Source organism: Chanos chanos, chromosome 2 (assembly GCF_902362185.1).
Source record: "Chanos chanos chromosome 2, fChaCha1.1, whole genome shotgun sequence".
NCBI lineage: Eukaryota > Metazoa > Chordata > Actinopteri > Gonorynchiformes > Chanidae > Chanos > Chanos chanos.
In genome coordinates this window covers 4,016,272-4,038,771 of record NC_044496.1, presented here as the reverse complement: position 1 = coordinate 4,038,771, position 22,500 = coordinate 4,016,272, and the positions used below count along the sequence as shown (strand labels likewise).

Genomic DNA, 22,500 nt, shown 5'->3' with positions numbered 1-22,500 from the left:
CAAAGCTGTAGGCTCTAGTTCTCCCGCCGAAAACAGAAAAGTGAGAGCGGAGCGGCCGCAGAAGAGGGTGTGAGGAGCAGTGTGTGGTGAAGATGCACTTGAGAAGACACTGCACGCCTCTGTTCTCACGCGGTGCTCAGGGAGAGGCGGTTTGGAGACAAATTTAACGTGTATTAATGGAACTTGCTAAGAATAGAGAGGGTTCTGTTCTCCATTATTTCTGTATAACCTGTTGATCAGCCGAACAGCATCACACAGTGCCCTCCGTTAACTCGTGTTTCATCACACGCGGCTGAAAATTTGACACTCTTTGTATCTGGCGTCCTGGAGTTTGTACGAACGCAATAATTATCCAGGAAGAACTAACCAAAACGAGCTAGCCTTCAGTTTTCTTATACAGGATCAAAATGAGCTCTGGGCAAATGCGCAAGGCAACCCCTTCTACGAAGACCTTTAGACACCCCACCGTTGAACTTGACTGTCAGACCGTTTAAAAACAGCTGTCACAGTCTAACTCTATTTAACAGTCTATAAAGCTTTACAGACGACCTTCATCACACCCGCGCAGAAATATCGCAAGACAAATAGTGAGGAATGTGATAGAGGTAAAGCCTTGGTAAATGTTTCTTTTTTCATGTTGCGTTGAGCAGGTCGCGGAATAAGCTGATTCCTTTTCAACCTCAAAGCTGAAAAACGAAAAAAGTTTTGAAAAATGGGAGGAAACGTGCCTGAGTTCGCTGAAACTGTCCAGAAGTATTAGCATCCGTCGTTAACTTTGCAACGAAAGGATTCTTTTTTTTTTAAACAGTAGCGATATATTCTAGCGTAACGTTCAGTGTGACGTGAGATGACAAAAAACACGCTGTCCTTTTACGTGACTAAATACTCGACTGCATATGCGGTTTAATATTAACTAACAGGCTACTGATATTAAAGAAGCTTGAAGAGAACACTGAAAAAACTGACGAGACCCATAACCCATATGCGGGAAAGACCCTGACTACGTTGCTGTGCCGTCCATTCCATGTGTGACACAGTTAAGATACTTCCGCCTCTGATACACACTACTTTATATTGTGTATTGCCGAATTGATATCTTCATCATTTCAAGTTTGTCAGAATCTATATTTTACACCTGAACAGACAGTGTGAAATATGATCTTACATTACAGTAAAGCAAACTAGTCTATTTATCACATGCTCGTCTGTTGGAACTAAAAAAAACCGCTTGAAACGTTTAAAACAGCATCACTGAAATTTGTTTGATCAGCACTGATGAACAGATCACTCGATCTACCGATCCATAATGAGGAGCCACAAAACTCAAAGAGAAGAAACCAAGTTAGAACTCAGCTTAAGTTTCATCGGTTTAATTATGCTTCCTAACAAAGGAATTAGTTTCTAGCGAAGGCTACTCTAGGACATCCTAAAGTCTTTAAACTCGCTCAATTCAGCTGTATCTGAGAAACCAAAGAATGAGTTTAGCCACGTAGGCGCTGGATGTGTTCTCCTTTGGCGCTCTAACTTAGTGATGCAATATACTTTATGATTTGATGAGACTACGCTACTGAAACACGTGAACGGATGTCAGCAGCGAGAAAAAAACAATACACACACCATATCTTAATAATTTCTTTTTTTTTTTTTTAAAAAAGTAGAATTTTTCACGCCGAGTCATACAGTGCCACAGACGACAGTTCATCATACTGTTTCTTTACTTCTCTTGTCTTCTCTCTTGTTTTTGGCTAAACTTCTTCAAATCGTAGTGTTGCTCCACATGAAAGCGTTCCGAGTTACTTTATAGTTTGTCCATGTCACTGGGTTCACTTGACTTTACACATAACAGGTTGTCATCAGTAAGTACTCACCAATTTATCAACAGAACAAAATACTATCGGTGTGAGATCTGATCCAGAGAGCAAACAGTTTGAATAACCAGGAAAATAACAAGAATATCAAAAGCTGTTTCTTTGTTTCGTTCCTATATTAAATAGCTATTCATATAGTGCATGTCAAAAAAACCCCACGATCATTACTATGTAAAGAATCGTGAAAAAACAAAACCTACCAATAATTATCGCGCACGCACTCATCAGTCCAATTTCTTTCTTTAATGTTACTCTGTCTTTTGCTGGATCTTTTTCGTCCCCCGTATCCAACATCTTTTGTCGTGCCTCCGGCTCATTTTTCCCGCAGTTCTTGCGGTTCCGTTCCTCGGTCCCATCCATATCTGAGACTTTAAAAAAACGCACTGCCTCAAAAGCCCTTGCCCGGTCCTGATATACTGCACTGATGCATGTGGTGCCGCACACGCATGCGCGTCGTCAGCATGTTACAAGTCTTGACCGCTTGCAGATTGGCAAAGCCCTCACCGTTGATACACATATACGCGTGCATATATAAGCAGTGAAGACTTGTATATGTATATGTATATGTACATGTACATGTACATGTACGTGTATATGTATATTTGTGTATACTTTGATATGTATACATATATAGTTCCATGTACAGAGAGAAGCATGTATAAACAGTCAGAGAGCAGTTCATTGGTACATCTGGTGATGACCACATCTTTCTGCTCTGTTGCTCATTGGTATTTCAGTCTTTACTTTGACAGTGAAAGCATTATGGCTTTAAGGAGGTTGGATCCACTGCAAACTCTAAGTATTACCCTTGGCGTTCCACTTGAAATGCTTAAATGGCACGATTTTACTCTGCAAAATATGAATTACTTCTTTGTGGCAAATACTTCTGAGTTTGCTTCGATGCCAACTCTCTCTCTCTTGCACAAACACACCCACTGCAGCTTCAGAAAGGAGAGGGAAAGAGGAGATAGACAGAGGGAGAGAGAGAGGGAGAGAGAGAGATTATATGATTCTGGGTTAGTGAGTTGTCATCAAGCACGACTGTTTACTCCCCAGGCAAAATTTGCATGATGCCTCACACAAACCATCAAATCGACTGGAACTCTTTTCCTCATCCTCTTATTCTCTGTACTCTGTCTGTTCACACTACATGCCACAATTCAGGTCACAATGGAATTTCTTTCTTTCTTTCTTTTTTTTTTTTTCAAATTTTTGATTTTAGAAACCTCGCTGGTTTTGGTATAACCAGGTGGGTACAAACAGGTACGAAAAATACAAACACACCTCAGGAGACCCCCAGGGCCAGGTTTAGCTGGGATGCTCCCTGTAAGGCTCAGAGACTGGCTGGGACTGGTTTTAATCCCTGTTCTCTGTTTCTCTGTTGTGCTGTGTAAGGCCACTCCTCAGAAAGCCCCTCCTTCTCTCTCTCTCTCTCTCTCTCTCTCTCTTTCTCTCTCTTTCTCTCTCTTTCTCTCTCTCTCTCTCTCTCTCTCTCCTTGTGTGTGTAAAAGGTAAGAAAAACAAAGGTGTTCTCTGAGGCCTCTCTGACTCCCAGGAGACAAAGTGCCCGTGTCTGGTCTGCTCCCGTCAGTACTGCAATCGAATGCTGATCCTTTAGAAGGTAATTTGAGGAGGTGACCTTGTGGAGGTTAAGACCAGCAGGTAGCAAATTCAGATAGAAACGTTATCTGTGTTGTGACATCACAGCTTGGGTTGGTTGGACCACAGAGAACAAGCAAACTTGTTAGTACTGTAAACCAGTTTAAACGAACACACATACACACATACTGTGTGCACAGACATGCTAAAGACCATATGTACACACACATACACACACACACACACACACACACGCACACGCAAGCATTGGCACACATCATGATCAAGACGCTCCATGTAAGTGATTCTCTCATTAAGAGTTTCTGCAAATAATTTATTTCATATTGAAACACATATAAGCAAAATACCAGATTAACTAATCCATTTGGAAGTTAAAAGCAAACACACTTGAACTTGAATTTAAAACTCACAGAGCTGCTTAATGGCTCTGAGTCAATATCTGTGTTCACAGTGTGGACCAGTGGACCTGTGTGTTTGTAAGGACAAGGTCTTCACCCACCCTCTCTCACTCTCTCTCTCTCTCTCTCTCTCTCTCTCTCTCTCTTTCTTTCTCTCTCTCTCTCTCTCTCTCTCTCTCTCGCTCTCCCTCTCTCTCTCTCTCTCTCTCTCTCTCTCTCGCTCTCCCTCTCTCTCTCTCTTTCTCTCTCTCTGATGGAGACCCTAGAATGGTCCTGCAGAGCTGTGAAGTCGTGGCAGGCATGGGTTTTTTTTCTCTCAACCAAATGTGAACGAAAGCACAATTAAAATCGGGCCCCGCACTTGGCTACAGCCCCATAAAAAAAAAAAAAAAAAAAGGCGAAAAAACGGGGGCCCAAACAAACAGTGTCGTGGCTTTGTCAGGGAGCAGGAAGACTCAAACACAGGCCACAGTGTGCTGGAGCAGAGGAGGGGAGGAGTCAAGCAGCAAACAAATACATCACAGGAGAGCCTCTGCCACACGCATATGCAGACATATATGGAAACGCACACACACACACTCGCACACACACTCACACACACACGTGCACACACATATGCACACGCGCACACACACACACTCGCACACACACTCACACACACATATGCACACACTTGCACACACACACACGCACACATGCATGCACACACATATGCGCACACACACACACACACACGCATGCACACACACAGCCATAGACACACACACACATAAACACACACACACATAAACACACACACAAGTGCGCGCGGACACATGCACACACACACATGCACGCACACACACAGCCATAGACACACACACACATGCACACTTACACGCACACACAGCTGTTTACACACACACACACACACACACACACACACACACTGGGCATGCACACATAGACACACACACCACTGGCCATCCTGTAGGGATCCTTGATAATATAATACCTTTACTTGTAGAATTCTGGGTGTTTACAGTGAGTTTGTGTGGATTATTGATCGTTCATGGAAACACCCTCTCACACTGAGTGTGGGGGTATAATTCACTCAGGCTGACATGCTAGTGTGTGTGTGTGTGTTAAAATGAATCAGTCTCCACACTGCTACTGCAATAGGCGTCCATATCCATATCAATAGCGATTAGTTCTTCTGGGCTTTCCATACATGTGCTTGCACTTGAAAATACTTGACTGGGAGGTAGAGGTGGAGGGAGAGGTGAATGGGGCAAGTACAGACGCGGTGAATGGGGAGGTGCAAAGGAGGTGAGGACAAGCCAGGTCAGTGCCGTGATTTATTCATTGTAATAACAGAACTCAATGACCACACAGTGCATATGGACAGAATCGCACTGAAAGAAAGAAAACCTGTTTTTGCTTTGTCATCGTGGAGTATTGTGTGTAGATTGATGAAAGGGGTCTGAAAACGTTCTGTATGCGCTGTACATCTGAGACCAACAGATTGTTTTTGTTTCTTTTTCATTAGTGCTGCACATTTATTAGTTGATTTAGGGCATTGAGCAAGACAGATGGGAGACAGGATTATTGATCAGGCAATGAGGTGCTCAATTCAGAGACAAGAGTTAAACTCTTTATTTATTTATTGACTTAGTTATTTAAAGAGAGAATTCCTATTCAGAACCAGCTGTCACTTAGGATTCCCACTGGATAAATGTAGGGAGAGGCATCGTGTTACACTGGTTTGTTGAGAGGACAACAGGCATGTTCCCAGAGTTCAGTTCATCTGTTTTAACATCTCCCTCAGGATTCAGTAGTTCAGTGGAAGAGGAGGGTGAGGTGGATAGATTTGGTATGGCTGTTAATCTGATGGGTTATTTAAGGGATGATACTGAACGACGGCTCCCAGGGGGCGATGAGAGAGAGAGAGAGAGAGTGAGAGAATAAACCTGTCCTGTGGAGTAACGTGGAGGAACTCAAAGACGGAGAGAGGAATGTGACACATGGACTGCATGACGGATAAAAAAACTTCCCAAGTGACAGGCACCGTGACACTCCTGTCCCTCTGACCCCATACATCTCTCTCTCTCTCTCTCTCTCTCTCTCTCTCTCTCTTTCTTTCTCTGTATCTGTCTCTCTCTCTCTCTCTTTCTCTTTCTTTCTCTGTATCTGTATCTGTGTCTCTCTCTCTCTTTCTCTCTCTCTCTTTCTCTCTCTCTCTCTCTCGTGTCTCTCTCTCTCTCTCTCGTTCTTGTGACTTTTCACTGCTAAACAAAACTGGTCACACACATTGTCAGTGCTCTATCCTCCAAATAACCTCCTTAACCACCAACACACACACACACACACCACACACACACACACACACACACACACATGCGCGCACACACACACACACACCACACACACACACACACCACACACACACACACACACACACGAACCACACACACACACACACATGCGCCACACACACTCCGCAAAAAAAAAAAGGCCCTTGAGTGCTCGACTGGACCCCCTTCACCACCCCAAATGGTTGGCCGTGCTCCTGCCCAAAAAATAATTTGTTAAGAGAGCAGCTAAAGTTCTTTGAGAGAAGGCTATGGCTGCATAGCAACAGAACAGTAGTCAGGCAATGAGGCTTGTGCATTTCCTCTTGATCGGGGCTAGCATGGACGAAGCTATTTCTCACCCTGTGCCGCCCAGCGTTCTGAAAGAGAAGAAAACAGACTGTTACAATCTGCTTTGTGCCCCTCCGGATAAAAAAAGAAAAAAGAAAAATGAGCGGAAATTTGTATCAGTGCCGCTCTTAAGGAAAACTCCTCTTTCCTTCTCTCTCTCTCTCTCTCTCTCTCTCTCTCTCTCTCTCACTCCACCTCTAAAAAACCCCAATGCATTAGGTGCTTTGACAATGATCAGTTAGTGACACTGTGTGGTAGGATACAATGTTCCCTGGAGTCACAACTTCATTAAAGTTTCTTGGAATTCTAGCACCTGGACTTGTGATATATATAGAACATATCCAAACCCGTCACTTTTATCGGTTGAAAATGATGTTGTGGCTATAAGCTCAGATGTGAACCCATGATTTTGGTAGGTCCTCAATCTATGTAGTTTCTGTAATAAATGTAAAACATGAGCAAAGTTCAGAGTAAAAGATGTGGAGTTACTAGAAATGGTTCACTGAATTGAAGTAGGCTGCTCGAAAAATAAATGCGTTCTGAGATTAACTCAAGAATATACATTCTCACACGGTACGTTCAAGGAACTTGGTGCCAGTTTCACAGAACAGCTCTTTGAATTTGCTTGAATTTTGCCCCACCTTGTGGTAGAGTCACAAACACACACGTTCGTACAGGTTGTTCTCGAGGCAAAGGTTAGTGCTCGCGGTAGGGGCCGTCACAGTAATGAACGCCTCCAGTGTCCTTTACACACTACATTACCGGTTTTCTTTTCTTTTCTTTTAGCGCTTAATTAAACTGCTTAGACAACGTCAAAACCGCGTCAAAATCAGACCGGTCGGAACCGTCAAATTCCAATCGTGGGTTCGGCACCATAAGAATGCATTTGTACAGAATATCCACCTCAGCATCCACCATCCGCAAAATATGAGTGTAGTGATGACGATATCGATGTCTCATTATTTATTTATTTATTTATTTATTTGTCAATCAATTTTAGAGGGGAAACCTTGAGTTAAAAATTGGGATATACATTCCACCTTGGGTAAACGCGTGACGGCTACGACGATAACATGAGAAATCTGCATTTGTCCGTATTTTTAGCACGTTTGAAGAGAAGAGGGGAGTGAGCGAAGCATGAGGTACTGGGAGACAGAAATGGTGTTTAAGGGGAAACGAAACTAAACGAATTTGAACTTGGAGATGGGATGTGGGGGATGTGAAGCGCACAGAGAGGCTTAAATGCCACGAATCAATGACTGTTTCTTCTGTTTGTTAAAATGTGGACGTGGTTTGTTCAGTTAATTACATTTGATTGTTGAATAAAGTTTGCATTGTGTGTGTGGGTGACACCAAGACAACAGAGCCGGTCAAACGCTCGCGGTATGAGAGTAAGTCATAATTAACAGCCTCGTTTTACGGAGCCGACGGCAAAAGCAAGACAGGGCTGAATGACGTTTGTTTTCCGTGGTAGCTAAGAAACAGGGCACTGTAATCTACACTGTATTTAAAAACGTATAGTGAATGATCCTCTGTCCAAGAACAGGATGCGTCCCACTGCTTAAAAAACTGTCAAACGGACGCACGTTCCTCTAATAATAATAATAATAATAATAATAATAATAATAATGATATTTATTTAGAGCCCAATATCACTATTTATAGTCTCAAAGGGCTTTACATGTTTATAACAAAGTCAAATCAAAATTATATTATGCATAAGTTCGAGAAAATAGATAAGTCTTTAGTCTTGTTTTAAAGGTATTGAGAGAGCTTGCTTCTCTAACTTCTTTAGGTAAACCATTCCAAAGGAAGGGAGAGCGGTAGGAAAAGACTCGGTTGCCAGCGGACTTCTTTTTAACTCTTGGAATGACTAATAATCCAGAATCTTGAGAGCGCAGGGTGCGAGGTGGGTTATAGGGTGTAATTAAGCCAGACAGGTAGGAAGGCGCAAGCCCATGTAAAATTTTATATGTTAACAAGAGGACCTTAAAATCTGCCCTTGCATGAATTGGGAGCCAATGAAGGGAAGCCAGGACAGGGCTAATGTAATGTTTATCAGTCATTTATGTTCAGCAGGATCAGTTTATTTGATGTGAAAATTACAAAGATAATGGAAGATGCATGAAACATCCCGGTGCACAGTGCTGCTCATAGCTCAGGTTGGAAGAAGCATCTCTTCTTTTACTCTTGAAAGAGCAACACAGACACAAATATAGCCTCAGTTGTTTCGATTCGTCGATTCCCTTGAGGGAGAGAGGCAGGAGACGCGGGATTGGGTCAATTCTGGTCTCAGCGCAAGGAATTCATGCAGTTTCAATCAGCTGTATAGGAAAACTGTTCACACGAAACAGAGCAGTTTTCTCTTAACCTTGTTAAGCAACTTAATAGACACTCAGCCTTGTCAGAAATACGAACGTCTAAGTAGACAACCGAGTTAACCAATGCGATCAGACTGTATAATCTGAAACAAGTGAGACTTAGTTATACAGTTCCTCATCTTATGGATTTTAATGTAGCCTGATACGAGACATTTCAGCCCTGGCCTGAATTCAGAGTCGATCCACTGTATGAAAAAGCCCAGTCTGTCTCATACTGAGTAGGTTATGAGACATTTATCCTGTTTCCCCAGATTTTAACTGTGCCAAAATGTCCGTCTGTTTCTTAATGACTTTAATATCCACTTTCTACACTACATAAGCCCTTTGGCTCCCACGCGGCAAAATAAAACCCGAAATAACCCCGCTAAGCGCAGTTTTAGAAATGCTGCTCTCGTGAGAAACAAAACACACGTGATCACTGGCCCAATTTTCTCTAAAGCTGCACTTTGTATCAGAATAACTGTGTTAATTTGTTTAAACGTAACTTGTGTAACCTGAGTTCTTAAGTGGCATCAAGCCACTTAAAGCCCCTATCTGAAGTTCGCAAAAAGGAACTAGGCCTACTTTAAGACACTAGATGGCGCCATTGTTCACAACTCTGCGCTATGCTACCAGAGCGGTTTACCTCTTTCACGCAGTGGGCCTACGTATTGTTCATGTTTACTGGTTGAATCTCTGTTCATACACTGATCAAGGTTCTACAGTAGGCATTCGAGTAAAGTCCAAAATATTAATTTTCATTGACTCTTTGAGACGACTGCAGCGAACCTAAAGTGTCAGTGTGTCTTACTACATGATGATGTAAAATGTAACATCGGTACACTCTGCTCAAGTGAGGCTCCACAAACTTTATATGTAAGTTATGAAGCCATAGCGCAGTTAACAGAACCAAGGCGGCTTTTTTAAAACGCACATTGCAATAGCTGTATTCGCTGTATTCGTATAACACGTGAAAGTGATGGCACTGTTCATAAAACATACACTTTACTTTGAAAGACTGATTGCAAAACCCTGGGTTAACTGACAAATAAATAATTTATATGCTTCATGTGCATTTTAACTTTTTCATTGCTTAGCTGAGTTAATAGACACACAGAGACACACAGACACACAATAGGAATGCTTCTCCCACTCTGTGACCTAGCCCTTTTTGCAGCCTTCAGTATGAGTCAGGAAGACTCAGTCTAAAATGCTCGTGCCAAAGCCTCAGAAATGTGACCTTGTGGGGCTACACAGAAACCATGGTAATGTGATTTCTTTAGACGCGTGAATAGACGTTCAGATGCCGGACAATGATAGGACTGGCAACGGTTGCTTGGTAACCACAGAATACATCTCTCTTAGAAACACCTTTTCAAACGTTTCTTTTCAAGGTTGCTCTGTTGGACATGCTTACATCCATGCTTAGAAATCGCCAACATTTGGTTGTATGATTCATTCAGTAACTAACCCAGGACTCTGTTGATGAGGAAAAAATAAGGCTGTTTTGGGTAACAGAGAGCTGATGTAGATATGCCAGCGTGAACAGGCTGTGTCACTGATCAGCATTTCATCATGGAGTTTGACAGAGAATACTGACCTCTTGGCCAGCCATTCCAGAGAACCCCGAAAGACTCTGAGTTAACTGATTTAGTATTGTAATGACCTATGTGTTGTTTGATGTTGTGTGCGTGATATCATTACAGTATTAATTCAGTAATCATATATTATCTCGTGGACTTCATTCAGCATCTTAAGCCAAACCTCCGTACTGTTCCAGCACCCGTGCAATGTCTAACAGAAGTCTACGATGTTTAGATATATTCTGACAAAACCGAACACCGAATTTAATCTTGTGGGTTCAAGCTTTGCAACTTTTCAAATGTAACTTATTTTCTGCTGCAAGACAGTGTTTACATTCTGGTCGTCATTGTGAGCGCGCACATACGCCTATATTTTATGGTATTCATAGCTGGCACGTTTATCAGGTAGGTCCTCTAGTGCCCCACCCAACGAAGTCACCCTGTACACAATTGTCGTCACTCTTTCGGGGCGGGGTGAGAGCTATGGTAATAGCGATTCCTGAATGACACTTTCATACGCTGAGAGAAGGATCTAGACACTAGCTCGCAAATTTGAAGCGCTTTGGAACTCGCACCTGTTGACTTACAGGGGCATCAAACAATCTTTTTTTTCTCTAACTTTCTGAGTATCATCGAAGCTTTCCGCTGAGATTGAGGATTCAGATATGACGGACGCTCTCATACCCAACGGATGCAAGAACAATGGAGCGGTGGAGAACAGTCAATTTAGAAAGGTGAGAAATGAACGAACGTTTTGATTATCTAACGCGAAGTCTTGATTACCTCAGAACGCACTTTAGTTCCAGCTGTCAGTCATCCTACCGCGATTCGCACTCAACCGAACACTGGTTATTTTATGCCAGTCTAACTGGATTAGTTTTGTCGAAGTGTTCAGAGTGATGATAAAACAGAGCACAAAGTTTTTCGGTAGTTTGCTTGTTTTTCGGCTTTAAACGATGAACTTTGGTATAAATACAGCACAACTGTTTCTCAGCAGTAGATTTGTCAAATAAAACGAAACGGTTAGAGTGTCAGTACTCGTAAATGAAATATTTAACGAAATAGCAAGAACCGACACGGTTTAAACATAAATTTCGGGTTGTTGTGAGTGGACGCTGAGGGAGGCATGGGCGCATCACGCTTTCCCGTCGTCAGTCACTTAGTATTCGAGTTTGATCAGTCCGCGTATAGTGGGAAATATGGATCAGTGGTGTAAAGATTTCAGTCGATTGGCTCCAAGTTTCTTGCAATCTTAATCAACGGTAGGCGACCCAGGTAGAAGATAACTGTTGTGAACAACTAGCATACGCAAATATAAAGTTAGTATGGTACATTTAGTGGGCCTGGTCATTTTTCAGCGGCTTAATTAATAGCTGTATCTGAGTTGGGGGAGATTTAACCGATGTGAATGTCACACATTTGTCACACATTTGATATAATATCAGTAAGGTTTAACCGAAACTGAGCTCAGTCTTTTGTCGTTAAAATCTGATATTCATGAGATGAAAAGGTGACGACTGTGTCACGGGAGGGGGTTCACGCTCAGCAAGTGGACAACCTGAGTTACGTTTCATGAATTCCACAGGGCATTTATTCCCCCTGCGAATTCCATGTACCATCACTCCCCGCGCCCAGACTACGGGAGCACTGGCCAACGGCCACGTCAATTACTCTTTTCTATGATCTTGGTGCGTGTGAGTGTAATTAGTGGAGCTGGGATGAGAGTTTGTGGTGACACATTTGGTTGACGCGTACTTAAACGTGTAAATATACCTGAAAGTTGTTGTAAATATTAACGGTCCGTAAGGTGAAAGAAGAACAGTCATAGAGTTCATTCGCGTTAGGTTATGTTCTTGTAACTTGCCTCGTTAAAATCCATCAACAAATCTGACTCTGCCTTTAATTTAGGTGCCTTTTACAAGCGCCCCGTGGCCACTCAGCGTAGTGACGTGTAGTCTTTGATTCAAGTGCATCGTAATGTGTTGTTCAGTTATTTCTCCTTTGCTGTGTCATTTTCGCTAGAGAAACCAGTGCAGTCACATAGTTGAGTAGGCGCCTGGATGTTTTTACAGTCAGCTGAGTTAAACTGAGCTTTGCTTTGATTAGAGCTTTTGTCATGAGAGAGCCCTTGCCTCCTCATCTCTGCTATATCCGCCTGGTTGTGTTGTCATGCATTTCCTGTCTCTTGTGTGATCAGAGGTGGTCAGTTATTGACCCGACTGGCGTGTCCGCTCGTGTAAATGAGTGAACGCTCAGTTAAGAAGCAAACGCACAGAGCACGTGTATTTCGGAGAGCCGTTCTAATTCTAGAACAGTTTTGTGGACTTTAATTTTTTAAAACAATACTTGCAGGGAAGTTAGTTGGATTCACAGATAATCAAAAAAATAGTCTGATTTCTCTTCAGATTTACGAGCGTTTTCTTCTGTTGCCTCTTAGTCCCTTTTCTATTTTCCATTTTCTTGGTGGAGAAAATGGTCTCAGTAATTTACAAGACAGTTCGTACAAATGAGGCGCGTTCCCAGGCTGCAGATAATCCAGCGCGGTGTGGCGGTTTTGGGTCGGATCCGAACAGGACTGCTGCGGCCAGGGAGAGAAAAGCAGATTCTGCATGTTTTCTGCTCTCTCTCTCTCTCTCTCTCTCTCTCTCTCTCTCTCGTTCACGGAAGAGTCTGGGAGCCGACTAACATAGCAGTCAGAACCAAACACTCTGTCAGAACCAAAGCCACAGACAGAAATGAACAACATGTGCTTTGGCTTCAGTTCTCGCAGCCTGTACACGGCTACATGTACTGTAAAGAGAAAAAAACCGCACCGTGAGTTTCACACTGTGATGTCTGAATCAGTACAGTGAGTTTATGATGACTAATACGCAACCCAGTTCTCTCCTCAAACACAGAAAGACACTGACAGACAGACAGACAGACAGATCAACTTTGTGGTGTAGAGGCTCTAGAGTTGCCTTTTGCCAATTGGCAAAATAAAATGTATTTTATTTTCCATCAGTATGGGCTCGTGTTACGCTAGAGTCCGCACTCTGTGTTAGGGTCAGTTTTGCAACCCTTTCTTGCCATAACCCTCGGACATTTCCTTTTAGTCCGAGCCATGTTTGTGAACAGTTACACAACACTGAGGGTCAAGCCCCTTGCCCAGAAAGACTCTCTCTCTCTTTCTCTCTCTCTCTCTTTCTGTGTAAGTTGGGCAGTAAACGGGGGTATGTAAGAGTAAGGAAATATGTGCCATGGCTCTAAATGGAGTCTGTTGTCGGTGCACTCAGCAGAGTTTTGTGTAGGCTGCTGTTAATTACTGAATGGCTTTGTCCACTTTCTCCGCTTCTCTGTATAAGCCCCCCCCGCACCCTGTCGGTTGTGAAGGCTCTTAATGACTGGCGGGCCAGCTGGTCAGCTCTGCATGGCTGAGCTTTGGTCACTGTTCCAGAATGCTCCAGATTGTTTTTCCGTGCGGGGTCTCTGAAGTGCCACTGGAGGCATCGGAGTAAAGCTCTTTATCCGACCAAAAAAAAAACTGGACTGTGTAGTACAACCACACATTTTATTCTGCGGGTTAGTATTCCCTTTGGTTAAAATTGACTCAGCTTGATATTCTACTACATGGGATTTCTTAGCCTCCTGAAATAGTCATTTTAGTTCAAATATCCGTCCTGTTAATCAAGAAAGCCAAAGGGTAGCTTTGGAGTCTGTGATAGAAATACGTAAACCTCAAGTTCTGTCAGGTGTGGATGGGTTTGTTTCCCAAAATGTCTTCACAGCCCCCCCCCCCATCTCCTTTCTGATAACATTAGGTTATTGTTCGCTGAGACTTCAGTTTCCTGCCCCTCTGCGGGATTTACCTCTATGGATGTTTGTTCAACTCCTCTCTGTTCCTTTTTCTGCCGAGTCATTTGCCTCTGTGTCACTACTCTGCTCTAATGATGCCCTAATGATGCCCTAATGCAGATGGGTCGGGGTGCTGTCTGTCTGACAGGTCTGTAGGAAGTGTTCGTGGACGGTCAGCGCGAACTGGTGGTCCTTGATGGACATTTAATGAAACGTTTGGATAAAATCTTACACGTTATGCTCTGACCGCTCTCTGTTATGGGCGTGTCGCTGAGCTGGTAGGTTTCGTTGTTCTTTTCTCAGAGTAGTCGCCTTAGATAAGACCAGCGAGATTTTCTTTGTTCTAACCCTCGGCGTGATAAACTTGACCCGTCCAGCCAGTAATCGTCCTTTTATGGGGGTATTGGCAGTGTCCTGCAGCTGTCATCCTGTCTCTGATTATACTCATAATCTCTGACATAATCGCTGTGCAATGATTTGTGCCCTCCTGGTCCTGACACACCTGAGTGGTGGTGTCAGCCTTGTGACTGAGTCATCACTGAGGACATGACTGGGGTAACTCATTTACGCTGACCTGTGTGTGTGTGTGTGTGTGTGTGTGTGCGCGCTGATATAGCCATGTCTTTCAGAGTACACTGTCCTGATAACTGGAGAACAGACAGTGAGACATTGGTGGAAGAGTATGTGTGTGTGTGTGTGTGCCGGAAGGGACAGATTGTTTACCGTTTCCTTAATGACATCACAACTCGCTGTTTTTTTTTTCTTGTGCTTCTCAAAACATTCACTCAGTGTTCTTTGAAAGTGCTTTGAAGACCCTGGCAAAGGCTCAGCTGGTACGGAGATGCATGGCTTTGTCTTAAATATCTCACTTTTGTCCTCAGTCTAGTTTCTAGACCAGTCAGATCCGAAAAAATGACATATGTTTGTATTTTCTCTCTCCCTCTCTCTCTCTTTCTCTCAGGGTAACAATCCTTTACTCCAGACTGGTCGCAGTAAGCTGCAGAATAGGAGGGCCAGTCTGAACCAGCAGATCATCAAACAGATGAGGATGAGAGCAGGTGCAGAGAATCTCCTCAAGTAGGTCCACTTCAGATACACACACGCACACACACGCACACACACACACACACACACACACACACGCACACACACACACACACACACACACACACACACGCACACACACACACACACACACACACACACACACACACCTACACAAGTAGGTCCACTTCAGATACACACACACACACACACACACACACACACACACACCTACACAAGTAGGTCCACTTCAGATACACACACACACACACACACACACACACACACTCTGGCCTGCATTCATGTTCTTTGTCCTGTGTACTTGTTATTTTTTGTACACACACACACACACACACACACACACACACACACACACACGCACACACTTGAAAATCAAATATTTTGAGAACCTGACCTTCAGCGCTCACCTGTGTTTGTGTCTTTTTGTCATATACAAAGGGCTGGCCGCTGTAACCTTGTGATAGTGCCGTAAAAGAACCCGTTACATAACTTTCTATCCTGTTAATGAAGTACCAGCATGTTTTAAGGCTTTATTCTTCTTAAGCCTGTGACAGAAATGTCACTGAGCACTTTGACAGGGAAGGCTTAAAAAAAAAAAAAAAAAAAAAGCCCCAGAAAACTCGCAGTGATGAAATTCTCGTCCGTGGCATTCTTGCTGATGCACAGCCCCGGACCTGAAACTGAGAACTTGTACCTGTTGAAAAGGCTTTTGACAAACGGCTATTGTACGGAGAGGATGACTGGGCCCGGAGAGAATGCGGCGTTTCTTTGTCAGGTCTCTGTACAGGTCTCCTCGCCCTGAGGCGATGCAGACTTTAGATCCAAGGCACGCTAAACTTTTTTTGTGTGTGTGTGTGTGTAGTAACTCGCGTGTGTCATTTGACACTCCTGTAATTATGGCAGATATTTAGCATAGTCATTTGAAAGTAAAATGAGGTGATGAGGAACAAGGAAAAGCAGAGGGTTCACCACCATGCCGGCATCCTAACCATCGCTGGCCAATCACAATCGAGCTCTGCATGGGTGATATGGGGTGGGATGGAGGAAATCTTTCTTTTTCTTTTTTTTTTTTCCGACTGTCCTCAGATTGTGAGATATAGAGTCATAGTTCCTGTCCAAAAAAAAAAACCCCAACCAACCACAGATAAATTGTTCCTCACAGTCACCTTCACAGATTTTACCCATAATCCTCAGCCTCCGGAAAGCCCCGCAGAGTTGTAAATGTATTTGTGTTTGTGTCCCGTAGCTCATTAAATGCAGGGGCTCTTTGCCGTGAGGTGCCAGGTTCTTAGTTTCCTTGGAGACATTTCGTTGGTCTGTTGTCTCCATGGCGATAACATACACACCCATCGTTTAGTCTTCAGGAGCACGGCGTGTGATTGGTCTGTTTGACGTCATTACGGCTATTGCTGTGTTGTGTTGTTGAGCAATAAGGGTTAAGAGTGGTTCACTCTGCCTCTGATGCGTTCGCAGTCTGTTCAGCTGATTTGTAATTCTTTATAGCTACAGTTTGGTTCTGTCCTGTGTTTAACAGACAGAAACAGAGGGGTAGCTCATTAAAGCCAAACTGCCTCCGAGGGCTCCATTTCGGCTCTGGCCAAAGCCGCCGTTGAGGGTCCGGCTGAGTTAAAAAGGCCAGCCAGCTAAAAGAAGGTATTTAACAGTAGGGGGGGGGGCTTTAATCATGGACTGTTTTCTCAGTTTCCAGGTTTGATTTCCTGCTGTGTGTGTGTATGCGTGTGTGTGTGTTAGTGAGCGTATGTGTGTGTTAGTGAGTGAACATATGTTTTTGTGTGTGTGTGTGTGCGTGTGCGTGTGTGTGTGTGTGTGTGTGTTTCTTCACAGTAGACTTCCCTAATACCTCACATCCTTAAGAACAGGCCTGTATAGTGGTAATCCTCAGTGTTGCTCTGAGCAGAAATCTGCCTTTTTTTTTTTCATTATTATTCCCTCATCAGGGTGGATTTGGAGTTTTGGTCTCTCTTAAAAAACAAAACAAAACAAAAAAAAAACCCCTGATAAACCAGGAGTAAAAGGGAACGCAAACACGTAGAATTTCGGTCAGAGGCAGACGTCTGGGGTCAGACATTCAAATCTGTCCGCCCTCTTAATCAAGGCAGGTACCTTTTCACACTGAAGTTGTTTTCTTCTGCAGTAAAGATTAGTTAAAGTCTATCCGCTTACGGACGCGGGAACCATGCTAACGGCTTTCCCTTAGTCAAATTAGACTGTTACAGATATACTGCACCGCAGTTCCCTCTGGGCTGTGTGCAAATACCCAGTTAAAATAGAATCCTAGCTGCTGTGTCACAATAGGACTGAGCTGTTTGTGTGTGTATGTTGTGTGTGTGTTTGTGTGTGTTTGTGTGTGTATGTTGTGTTTGTGTGTTTGTGTGTGTGTGTGTGTGTGTGTGTGCGTGTGTGTAAAACTACTGTGGAAAACTTTGAGCCAGCTCATATCTGTCTTTGATTAGACCAGTCTGAGTTGCAGCAGCAGCAGCCCGGCTTCTGCATTCCTGCCAGTCTATTAGAACACAGGAGGGGCCCGTTGTCAAGAGTGACTTATTGAAATAGGACTCTGTGTGTGTGTGTGTGTGTGTGGGGGTGTGTAGATGTGCATGCGTGCATGTGTGGGTGTTGGTGGGTGTGGGTGTTGGTGTGAGTATGTGCAAGTGTAGGTGTGAGTGTGTGTGTGTGTGTGTATGTGTAGTTGTAAATCTAGGGGAGCCAGCATCAGTATAGGTGTGTGTTGTCAGGGACATGCCTGAAAAAGTGCAGTTTGTGCGACATAAAACTGTCACTGTACATGTCCGGAAGTTTCCACGCCACCCTCTCATGTAGAATATGTTAATCAGGTAAGTATTTATGAGTCAACTAGAGTGAACTCTCTCTCTTTCTCTCTCTCTCTCTCTCTGTCTTTCTCTTTCTTTCTCTCTCTCTCTCTCCAATTCTTGTTATCTCTACTTCTCTTGCTCCCTTGAACCCAGACACTCTCTTTGTCTCTTTCTCTTTCTCTCTATCTCCCCCTCTATCTCTCTGTCTGACTCGCTCTTTCTGTCGTTCTTTCTTTCTTTTTCTTTCTTTCTCTCTTTCTTTCTTTCTTTCTTTCTCTCTCTCTCTCGGTCTGTGTGTAAGGAAGTAAGCAGATGCTCATGGCATTGCCTTGTTCGTGTCATTCTCTCCTTTCTCTCAGAGCTGTGGTTTAACCTGTCTGTCCTGTGCCGTGTCGATAGTTACACCCTGCCAGGCCTCCTGAGTGACAGTCAAACACTACGCCTCTCTCACACAAGCTCTTACTCCACATCCCGCTGCCCTAGAGCGGTCTAGAACCATAAAGCGATATTTAGAAAGTACGCGTTGTAAGTCCATAGAAGGAGCACAGGGCCATGACATGACCCGTGTTATACTTTAACAGCAGAGACTCACGGCCCAGGTCAAACAGAAGTGGAACAGCGGTGTAGACTGAAAACATGGGACGCTGTTTGACAGGAAGTGCCTTCTAATGTAATGTCACGGCCTTAGACTCAGAGTCAAAGTCTAGAGACCACGGTCACATCCATTACCGTCTCACGGGTCGACCGTGTCTGACTCTGCTCGGGCGTCGTGTGAGGGGGAGAACTTGCCACATGTAGAGTGCTGTATGTAAACACAGAACAAATTTTTTTTTTTTAATCAGAGGAAGCTTCTTTAACTTTTTTGTTTTCATTTTCTATTTCTCTCTCTCTCTCTCTCTTTCTCTCAGACACACACACGCTCACTATCTCTTCCCTCTCATGTACAGTCCGTGATGCTCAGTCGTAGATTAAAGTCTGTGAAGCTCCAGGTGAAATGATTCACTGAAAGATCTGCGGTCTGAATGCCGCCTCACCTTGAGACTGTAGGTTCAGACTGGATCCGCGCTGGTGCTCTGACCAATCAGAGGTGACGTAAGCTGTGACACACTTTGACCGGAAGAGTCCATACAGTAATCACGGTGATTAGTCTCTGCGCGATTAGATGGTTTTACAACAGTGATTATCCACTCTCTGAGTCATATACTGTTTAACGCTGCCCCAAAAGGTCTCTGTGGTCTCAATGACACACAATGGACTTCACTTCTCTAGAGAGAAATGAAGGCACAGGATAAAGGATAGCTTATTCAGAAACCCCTTGATGAGACCAAACCTTTTCGAATGAAGTAAGACCCTCCCTTGCTTTATAAGTTCATTCCAGGCTAACGTGTGTGTGTGTAACGTGTAAGTGTTTTTGCAGTTGGGCCTGCTGAGGTGTCGGTGTTTTGTGTAAAGAGTGTGTGCCTGGGTGATCGTTCTGTCTCTGTGTGTGTGTGGTTGTGTGCAGCATACCTTCAGACCACCTGCTTTTCTCCCTCAACCCGCCTGTCACTCACGTCTCACTGATTGACAGATCGGGGAGGTCAGCTGTGACTGGTTGACCGGGTCACGGGTCATCCGTCCCTGTCTGTGCTCAGGTCAAAAGTTCAGCGTGGGAGTGACGGTCTCCACTGAAGAATTAGGTGTTTGTGTGTGTGTGTGTGTGTGAGTGTGTGTGTGAGAGAGGGAGAGAGAGAGAGAGAGAGAGAGAAACACTTACTTGTTTAAGTGCATAAGCATTGCCGGTGCTTTATTGTGGCTGTTCTTTTTTTTTTTTTTTTAATTAACTGGAGCACTTTGAAGGAAAGAAAACTACATGTCCAGACATGTTTGTCTCTCCTGTATTGCCTCAGTGAGTTGTGACTGTGTTTGATCAGGGCTTTTGGAGCGCCGTGCACCTGCGAGTGCTCTAGACCTTCTCTTTGACTGGTCGTGTGTGCCGGTTTTATGGCCTCTCCGCTGAAAAGCCTGAAAGGGGCGTCTGCTGTGGTTCTGTACAGTACAATGGAAGCTGTTTTATCTCACGCCCTGCACACTTACATTCAACACACACACACACACACACACGGCATAAATACAGGCACTGTGGCATGTCAGTCATTGTAATGTTGTTGCTCTCTCACCACACACTGACTTATCGGCTGCCACACCCTCTCTCACGTCCCCTTCCACAGAATGTCTGCCATGTCCATAATGCTATCTGCCACTGACCCTGTGTTCAAAGAGGTATTTTCAGCACGAGCAGAAACAGGGCTGGTTTATGTCTGAAATAACCTGTCTGTGTTAAGTCCTGTAGTGGAAATTAAACAGTGTTTCGGGCTGAATCGTGAGCGATGTTTGTCTTGTTTTATTTCATGTCATAGTTTCATACTATCGTTGGCCTGAGAGCTGTCCAGTCCACGGCCCTGAGCGATCCATTGGGTTTTTCCTTTGGCTCTGAATGGTGTTGTCACAGAGGCACTGCGAAGCTCCTAAGCATTGTTGTTGTTTTTTTTTTTTTTGAAGGTGGATGTGAAAGGATGATTGTTCTCTGTGCTGTGCACGAGTGTTTATCTCTCTTTTCTCTTTTTCTTTCCGTTTCCAGGGCAACTTCTAACAATAAAGTGCGTGACATGGTGGTGCTGGAGTTGAGCTACGTCAACTCCAACCTTCAGCTTCTTATGGAGCAATTGGAGGGTCTCAACAGTTCTGTGGAAGTCTACCAGGATGTGCAGTGAGTACAATCACACACACAGACACACACACACATACACGCGTGGGCACACACACATATGCACACGCACACTGACAGTGGTGTTTGGCTATTCAGTGACATATATTATTCCAATACAGTAGCTGACTGAAGTTGCTCCCAGTGGAATATGCTGGAATATGTAGTACTATACTGTATACACATGTCTGCACTCTCTGCATCTCTATAAACAGTCTCAGACAGGAGTTTCCTCTTACATACCCTTTAATACATGACTGTAAACTTGGCCTGAAAGGTTCATGAGAAGCCTGTAAGCAGCACACACACACACACACACACACACCCCCACACACACACAGGTTTGGAATGGCAGGGAGGGAGGTATAGCAGATCCTGGTATGCTGTAATTAGACTGATGTGTGATGAGACAGCACTCCTCACTTTTAAACATGAATCACAAAAGAGAGGAAGCGTCAGAAAAAGATGAGTTTGCGCTGCAGTTCTTGACCGACCTGTTTCAGGACCTGCGGGGTTGAGTGATGACGAGCCTGATTGATCGAGATTAGCACTCTGAGATAAACAGCTGTGCGAGACAGAGAGAGAGAGAGAAGTGGCACAGTGAACGCGACGGATAAAAAAAAAAAAAAGAAGTCGTGTCTTATCTCGCGGCAGGTGGGCAGGCGACTTTGGGCCGCGTGCTTTGGATCTTCACGTGTATTTTTGCGTCTCGTATCTGCCATTCCATTCAAATGAAGCGTGTCAGTGTGCTGGTGCAGGAGGCCATGAGGAAGCACCAAAATTTCCCCCATAAAGTCTGAGAAACCGAAGTGATAGAAGTTGTTTCAGATGATGTTTGGGCTGATGGCGGTGCATTGTAGGAATGTTCGTTTGCGTGCGCGCGTGCGTTCATGAGTGCGTGTGTTTGTTTGTGTGTGTGTGTGTGTTTGAGAGAGAGAGAAGGAGAGAGAGTGTGAGTCTAGTAGGTATTCTTACAGATCCAGAGAAAGACGTCTGTATTCACGCGACGTGCCTCTCAGGGAGAATCTGCGTCTCCCATGGCGACCGAATAAAAAGAACGTTGAGTGGTCAGATGGCATTGAGTGGTGCCCTGAGCAAGCGTTTCCGTGGAGACGGCTACGGTCTGGGTTCATTCCTGCCCTCTCTAAGTCTACTCTTCAGACAGGCTTTGCTTTCGGGGGGGGGAGCGGGGTGATTTGCGGTTCCATACAGCCCGTCTGAAAGGACCAGCGTTCGCCTGGCAGGCTTTCTCAGACGGCGTTACCGGTGCCCAGTGAATTTCTGTGTAAATCCATGCGATTATGGCAGTGCTCTAGTTGTGGCTCAGAGGAAAGGATTTACTCCAACACTCTATGTAGTATCAAAGTCTGACTTCGTTCAAGGTTTGTGCCTGATTTTGTGCAAGTCTTAAATTCCCTTTGGAGAATCTCCAGAGGTTCGTTCAACCACCTGCTGTCACGTGTGGTTTTTTTTGTTTTTGTTTTTTTTTAAAGAACATGTTAATTGTAACG

The 22,500-nt window shown here is 44.1% G+C and overlaps 2 protein-coding genes across 2 annotated transcripts in view; one reads left to right on the top strand and one right to left on the bottom strand.

Moving 5' to 3' along the window:
* Positions 1-2,229, bottom strand: part of slc7a10a (solute carrier family 7 member 10a) — a 22,696-nt gene extending 20,467 nt beyond the window's left edge. The window contains exon 1 of the mRNA XM_030792961.1: positions 2,069-2,229. Coding sequence (XP_030648821.1) covers positions 2,069-2,228 — 160 coding nt within the window. The 5' untranslated portion in view covers position 2,229. The remainder of the gene's footprint in view (positions 1-2,068) is intronic.
* Positions 2,230-11,168: 8,939 nt separating this feature from the next.
* Positions 11,169-22,500, top strand: part of rhpn2 (rhophilin, Rho GTPase binding protein 2) — a 26,059-nt gene continuing 14,727 nt past the window's right edge. The window contains exons 1-3 of the mRNA XM_030766221.1: positions 11,169-11,244; positions 15,306-15,421; positions 20,864-20,992. Coding sequence (XP_030622081.1) covers positions 11,176-11,244; positions 15,306-15,421; positions 20,864-20,992 — 314 coding nt within the window. The 5' untranslated portion in view covers positions 11,169-11,175. The remainder of the gene's footprint in view (positions 11,245-15,305; positions 15,422-20,863; positions 20,993-22,500) is intronic.